The 6,339-nt window shown below is 17.4% G+C and overlaps 1 protein-coding gene across 1 annotated transcript, besides 34 other annotated features; it reads right to left on the reverse strand.

The window, feature by feature from the left end:
- Nucleotides 1-81: 81 nt before the first annotated feature.
- Nucleotides 82-283: a sequence feature (AT_rich).
- Nucleotides 284-349: a microsatellite.
- A 79-nt stretch (nucleotides 350-428) lies between these two features.
- Nucleotides 429-456: a sequence feature (AT_rich).
- A 73-nt stretch (nucleotides 457-529) lies between these two features.
- Nucleotides 530-550: a sequence feature (AT_rich).
- A 46-nt stretch (nucleotides 551-596) lies between these two features.
- Nucleotides 597-639: a sequence feature (AT_rich).
- A 40-nt stretch (nucleotides 640-679) lies between these two features.
- Nucleotides 680-857: a microsatellite.
- A 94-nt stretch (nucleotides 858-951) lies between these two features.
- Nucleotides 952-1,100: a microsatellite.
- An 8-nt stretch (nucleotides 1,101-1,108) lies between these two features.
- Nucleotides 1,109-1,226: a sequence feature (AT_rich).
- Nucleotides 1,227-1,324: a microsatellite.
- Nucleotides 1,325-1,449: a sequence feature (AT_rich).
- A 3-nt stretch (nucleotides 1,450-1,452) lies between these two features.
- Nucleotides 1,453-1,561: a microsatellite.
- Nucleotides 1,470-1,620: a microsatellite.
- A 17-nt stretch (nucleotides 1,621-1,637) lies between these two features.
- Nucleotides 1,638-1,907: a sequence feature (AT_rich).
- A 60-nt stretch (nucleotides 1,908-1,967) lies between these two features.
- Nucleotides 1,968-2,149: a sequence feature (AT_rich).
- Nucleotides 2,150-2,166: 17 nt separating this feature from the next.
- Nucleotides 2,167-2,466: a sequence feature (AT_rich).
- Nucleotides 2,467-2,517: 51 nt separating this feature from the next.
- Nucleotides 2,518-2,682: a microsatellite.
- Nucleotides 2,683-2,696: 14 nt separating this feature from the next.
- Nucleotides 2,697-2,728: a sequence feature (AT_rich).
- A 3-nt stretch (nucleotides 2,729-2,731) lies between these two features.
- Nucleotides 2,732-2,821: a microsatellite.
- Nucleotides 2,822-2,833: 12 nt separating this feature from the next.
- Nucleotides 2,834-2,873: a sequence feature (AT_rich).
- Nucleotides 2,869-3,468, reverse strand: EDI_064540 (uncharacterized protein; the record flags this gene model as incomplete). The annotated part of the gene is made up of 1 exon (XM_001734803.1): nucleotides 2,869-3,468. The coding sequence occupies one exon, from the start codon at nucleotides 3,466-3,468 to the stop codon at nucleotides 2,869-2,871; it is 600 nt and encodes a 199-aa protein (XP_001734855.1).
- A 417-nt stretch (nucleotides 3,469-3,885) lies between these two features.
- Nucleotides 3,886-4,063: a microsatellite.
- Nucleotides 3,949-4,129: a microsatellite.
- Nucleotides 4,072-4,227: a microsatellite.
- Nucleotides 4,158-4,252: a microsatellite.
- Nucleotides 4,253-4,298: 46 nt separating this feature from the next.
- Nucleotides 4,299-4,408: a microsatellite.
- Nucleotides 4,409-4,445: 37 nt separating this feature from the next.
- Nucleotides 4,446-4,585: a sequence feature (AT_rich).
- A 45-nt stretch (nucleotides 4,586-4,630) lies between these two features.
- Nucleotides 4,631-4,684: a microsatellite.
- Nucleotides 4,685-4,739: a sequence feature (AT_rich).
- Nucleotides 4,740-4,786: 47 nt separating this feature from the next.
- Nucleotides 4,787-4,967: a microsatellite.
- Nucleotides 4,968-5,123: 156 nt separating this feature from the next.
- Nucleotides 5,124-5,175: a sequence feature (AT_rich).
- Nucleotides 5,176-5,180: 5 nt separating this feature from the next.
- Nucleotides 5,181-5,368: a microsatellite.
- Nucleotides 5,307-5,482: a microsatellite.
- A 66-nt stretch (nucleotides 5,483-5,548) lies between these two features.
- Nucleotides 5,549-5,693: a microsatellite.
- Nucleotides 5,597-5,774: a microsatellite.
- A 443-nt stretch (nucleotides 5,775-6,217) lies between these two features.
- Nucleotides 6,218-6,335: a microsatellite.
- The last annotated feature ends 4 nt before the right edge of the window (nucleotides 6,336-6,339 follow it).

The raw sequence follows: 6,339 nt of genomic DNA on the forward strand, positions 1-6,339 counted from the left end.
TGTCTTAAATTTTTCTAAATAAATAAACTCTGAAATTGCTAGTGCAGTGTTTTACTTATTTCTTGCTTTTCCATTGTGTTGTTATTTTTAAGTTATATCTTTAAATTAAAACTATTAATTTTACTTTTGTTTTATTTGTTCATAAACTATTAATTATTTCTTATTTCTTATTTTTACATTTTGAATTAAAAATAGAATAGTTTTATTGTTATTAATTTAAAATTATTATGTTTTATTTTATCATTATTTTTGAATTATTAGTTGAGAAATTAAAAATAAATAAATTTAATTTCAGTTTATTGTTTTTTCTATTTATTTTTGTTCTTTTTTGAATTTATTTTATTCTCTTAAATATTGTTCATAAGATACATTTGTTTTTCTATATCTTCAATATTTTCGTCACTACTTCATTAGCTATTTCACATTCCTTTTATATCTTTTATATTATTTATTATTCTTTTATCTTTCTTATTGTTTCATTATTATTGATACAAAACTAAAAATCTATGACAGTAATGAAGAGAAATGGATATATAAATAATAAATATTTGATATGAAAGTATTATGAGAAATATAAAGAGAAAAATAGAAACAACAAATATTACAAAATTAAAAAGTATTTGAAATTTTATTTAAAATGAAAACAAAGAATATGATAATATAACAAAATATGAATGATAAAATAATAAAGAGGATTAAACAAATAAGAATGAAGTTATAAATAAATAAAATTAAAGAAATATAACTATTGTCATAGAAAAAATGAATAATATATAACAAGAAAATAAATGAATAAAAAGAAAGGTAAAATAAAGAAAATAGTTGAAATAATAAAGATAATAGAAAAATAAATAAAATAGTATGAAACAATGGAAAGTATATAACAATTATTAAATTGTGATATAAACTTCATTTGATTTACTTTATTTTCATCATAACAATATTTACTTAAGAAAAAAAGATAATAATGAGAAAACAAATAATAAGAATAGTTGAAATCAATATTAAATTAAAAATAATGAAATATGTTATATTATTTATAAAGAATGAAAAAAAAAGAATGATAAATAATAAAATAATAAGAAATAAATAAAAATAAATAGAATCCTTATATAATTTTATAATTAATGATTCATTTGTTTTATTATATTATATATAATATTCAAATATATAGATATGATTAATTTAAATTAAATATATTATTAAATATTATGAAATATTTTATATATTCTTATTCTTATTCTTGTTTATTTCTATTTGTTATATTTTTATATTTCATATTTATTTATGTTTAATTGTTTATAATTGTTATTTGTGTTTTTGTAATTAATATCAATTTCAATTAATTTAAAAAAATTATCATAAAAAGTTTTCGTTTATTCAATACTTATTAATTTAACTTGTTATTTCATCTTTTTAAATTTAAAATATGAATTTTAAACATAATATCACTTTTTGTTTATTCTCTTTTATTTTTTTATTATTTTATATTTTATATTTTGAATATAAATTATTGTTTATTAACTATTATCTCATTGTTTATTTTTATTATTATATTTTAATCTGGTACTGAATTATTATAACTGTTATTAAATCTGATTTATTATTATTTTCAATATTTTGATAACTTATCACTCTTTTAAATAAATTAATAATATGTATAATTCACTATAATTTATCTTGTTATATCATTATATTACAATTAAATTGTATTTCATTAATTATTCATTAATAAATTATTTCATTTTTGTATTCATTATTAAAAATATTTTCATTTAAAAGAATAATGAACAAATATATTACAGAAACATCAACTTAATAATTTTATGTGTTAATTTTAAATAATTGAATCATTTCATTAATAAATGTTTTATTAAAAATAAATTAAACAAATATCATTAATAAATGAATTGATTATCATTTAATATCATTTCTGTAGTTATATATTTGAATATTAACGTTATATGATATATAATAAATCAAAATTCTAAATAATATGTAATAATTAATTGTTTTCATTTTATAATAGTAATTTATCTATTTAATATTTAATGATAATAGAAAAAGAAATCAATGAATAGAAAGAAGAAGATAAATTATATTTAAATGAATGAATATATTAAACATTTAATAACAATATTATTAAAAAGAACAATGATGAAATGTATTTATTAATAATATTTTTATTTATGATAAATTTGTAATATATTGTAAAATATTTGATTAACTGTTTCTAAATATCATATTTTATACATTAAATTATTAATTAAACAATATCAATAAAAAGATATAAAAATGAATACTTAAATTATATTTTATATCATATTTAAATTATATCAAAATAAACAACAAAAGAATGATAAAATAAGAAAAAATCAATAAATCAATTGAAATGAATATAAATTTATATCATAATAAAATATTAATATTATATTATAATAATTCATGAATATATTTGAATTATAACAACAAATTTAATTAATTACTTTAAATATTCACTATATTAACATAAATAGATTTTATTTCATAATTTATATTTATTTTTAAATTCAATTATTAATGATTAATAATTTAATATTGTTTATCTTTTTATTTTTGTTTGTTTAATTTCTGTTTGATATTTTATCAATTTCAATTCTAATTATTATTTCTAATATTCTTATTCTTCTATTTCAATTCTATATAATTACATTTTGTAAAAATAAAATATATTTTATATTCATTTTATCATTTTATTTCAATTTATCTACTTATATTATTTATTATTTATTCTATTCATTTATTAAATTATTATGTTTATTCTTTATTTTATATGTTTATTATCATTTTCTTCTTAATAATAAAATTTATTAAAATATCTTGTTTATTTTAATGTGTTGTTAAATATTTCTTGATTCCTTCTGGTGTTTGTTCAATTGTGTCTTTCCCTGTTTTCCAATTGATTGGACAAACTGCTCCATGTTCTTCACTAAATTGAATTGCTTTAACTATTCTAATAGTTTCTTCTGTTGATCTTCCAATTCCATCATCGTTCATTTGAATGTATCTTACTTTTCCTTTATCATCAATAATGACATATCCTCTTCTTGAAACTCCTGTTTCTACATTTAACATTCCATATTTAATTGAAATACATCTTTTAATATCTGATATTAATGGGAATCCTAATTTTCCTACTCCTCCTTTACTTTTATCTGCTTCACACCATGCTTGATGACAATAAACTGAATCAACACTCACTCCAATAACTTCACAATTGATTTCTTTCAATTGTCCTGCAACTTCACTATATCCAATCATTTCTGTTGGACAAACAAATGTCCAATCCAATGGATAAAATAATAACACAACATATTTCCCTTTATATTCATTAATATCAATTTCTTTGATTGAACCACATGGACAATATGCTTGTGCTTTAAATTCTGGTGCTTCTTTTCCAATTTGTGCTTTTTCAAATGTGTACATAAATTTCTTAAATGCTTTAATTCTTGGACAACAACATTCTTTCTTACAATACTCTTTACAACAATACTCTTTACAACATTCTTTCTCTTGACATTCTTTCTTACAACATTCTTTTGTTGATTACAGGACATTTAACTGTTTGAAATGATGAGATGTTTAAATAACAAATGAACTACCAAAACCATCTTTACATAATTAAAATAAGAATGTCATCATCATCACATGTGCATTCTTATCATTCTGTGATTTATTCATCTCTCTTTCTTCTTATAATGAATGAACTGGTAAATAGAAAACAAAAATGACAAGATAAAAAAGAAATCGGAGATACACAAAATCACTCATTCGAAATGGTTCTATTGAAGAATATGATGAAGAGAAAGATGGGTGTATTGGTACAAAACATCAATAAGAAACAAAGAAACAGAGATAAAAGAGAAAACAAAATAAGAAGAGAAGTGAATATTAGAATAAGAGATAAAAGATAAATAGAAAAAGAATAAATAAGAAGAAAGATAAAAGAGAACATACAAAACATAAAGAAATAAAAAGTGATAAAAGAATGTTAAAACATAAAGAAAAGAAGAATAAACAATTAACAACAATAATCAAAATATTAATAGAAATCAAAAATCATAATAGAAATGATAATATAAATTAATATAATTATATTTCAACATATTTATTATTAAATGAATATAATAATGATAAATAAGAATATAAATGAAATATAAAGAATATAAATAAGAAAATAGAAGTGTTTAAATATTTAAATAATAAAATATAACTTCAATTTGATTAAATCATAAATTAAAACATACGAATTAAATAATCAAAATAGAAATAAAACACAAAGATACAAATAAGAATGATTAATAATGATTAATTAACATAAATTAAAAGAAAATAATAAAGATACAAAATATAAATAATAAATAAATGAAATAAATAATACTTTTATATTTAACATACCATTCATTATAAATTATAATAATCATTTAATGACAAATATTCATTTTCAATATGATTTATAAATTATACACTATTTGTTAGTTAATAAGATGTTATTAGAAATGAAATTAATTTATTTCAAGATAAAATAAATAAAAATAAATAACAATAATGTTAAACAAACATAATTAGATACATTTTGATGAGAACCAAAATAAACAAAGAAATAATACATATAAATAAAAATTATAAAAATAAAAATAAATAAAATAAATTATATCAATAAAATAATGTTAAATATTTTGTATCAATAAATTAAACACTTTTTATTTCATATTTCTAATTTCTGTAACAAAAAATACATCCATTATTTCATCATTCTTTTCATCTTTTATTATCTCATTTTGAATTATTCATTTTTATCTTCTTTCATTTTATATTCTCAACATTCTACTTTTATTCTTTTCATCTTCTTCTACTTCATAACTTCACTCTTTTATATCATTCTTTCTCTTCATTTCTATTCATCTTTTCTCTTATTTCATTTTTTGTTGTCTGGATATTGACATTACATTTAAGAAATAAATAAAAGAGAAAGAGTAATGATAATAGAGATGATATTCATGTTAATTTAATATAAAGAATAAGAAATAGAATGAAAGAATGATAAATGAAAATAATCAATACATAAAATGATAACATTCATTTAAATTAAACAAATAAAATATCAATTATTATAGATTTGTAATTATTATTGAATGAAATTAATAAATTTATGAATAAAATGAATAAACATAAAGAGAAGAATAGAATGAAGATGAATTATATGATTAATAATTGAATAATAATAATTTGATTAATCATTATGAAGAATAGAAGATTAAACAAGAAATTAAAAGAAGAATGAAATAAGAATGAAATAAACAAATTAATGATGATAACATAAATATCATTGATAAACATTGATAAAATAAAGATAAAAAGACAATGAGAAGAATAAAATCAATGTTTTAATGAATAATTTAATGAAAATAAAGAAAATGATGATAGAAATGAATATAAATTAAATGAAATACTAATTGATATTTCTTCTTATTCTTTTCATTTATTTTAATATGAATAAAGAGATTTGTTATTATTTGAATTGTTATTAATCATCACTATTTTGTTATTTAACATCTTATCATTCTTTTATCATTATTTCTTCTTTTGATTTATTATTTCATTAATTATTTTCTTCTTTTATTCTTTATTTTATTTTATTAAAACTATTACCCATTTTTAAATCATTTATCTTATTTCAATTATCCTTATTTTCTCTCTTGTATTCCTTTTAATTAATTCTCTTTCTTTTTCTGATAATTGTTCTTATTAAACTCATCATTTGTCCATTTCTCATTACATTCTTCTCAATGACTTCAGACAATACAGATGAAATTGGTTTGAAATAAATCTACAAAGATTCTTGTATAACATCGACACCTCATATCATTGCATGTCAGGTGATCATTTCTTACATACAATAACAGGAGGAATCGATTATTAACTGATCTTTATAAAAATTACACCAATTTCTAATACTCTAATATTCATCAAATATCTCTAACAAGATATGTCTTTTATCTTCTTCTGGACACTCCTAGTGTTTCTGGAGGGATTTCATTGAACTAACTCTTTCTTGTGACTTACTATGAAATCATTTTGTTCATCAAATCAGATGACTTAAATATGAAATGACAAAGAAAAGTGAGAATGTAGAATATTCATTGTTGACTTTTAACATGTTTCAGATTTATTCAATAATTAAAATCATAATCAAATAGTATTCATTATAGTTATATTATAATATAAAACAATTATAATAAAAACAAAAAATAAAATAACAAAATAATAAGAAGATTCAAAATAATAATAATGTTT

This window comes from Entamoeba dispar, genomic scaffold (assembly GCF_000209125.1).
Source record: "Entamoeba dispar SAW760 scf_1105229458615 genomic scaffold, whole genome shotgun sequence".
Lineage (NCBI taxonomy): Eukaryota > Evosea > Mastigamoebida > Endamoebidae > Entamoeba > Entamoeba dispar.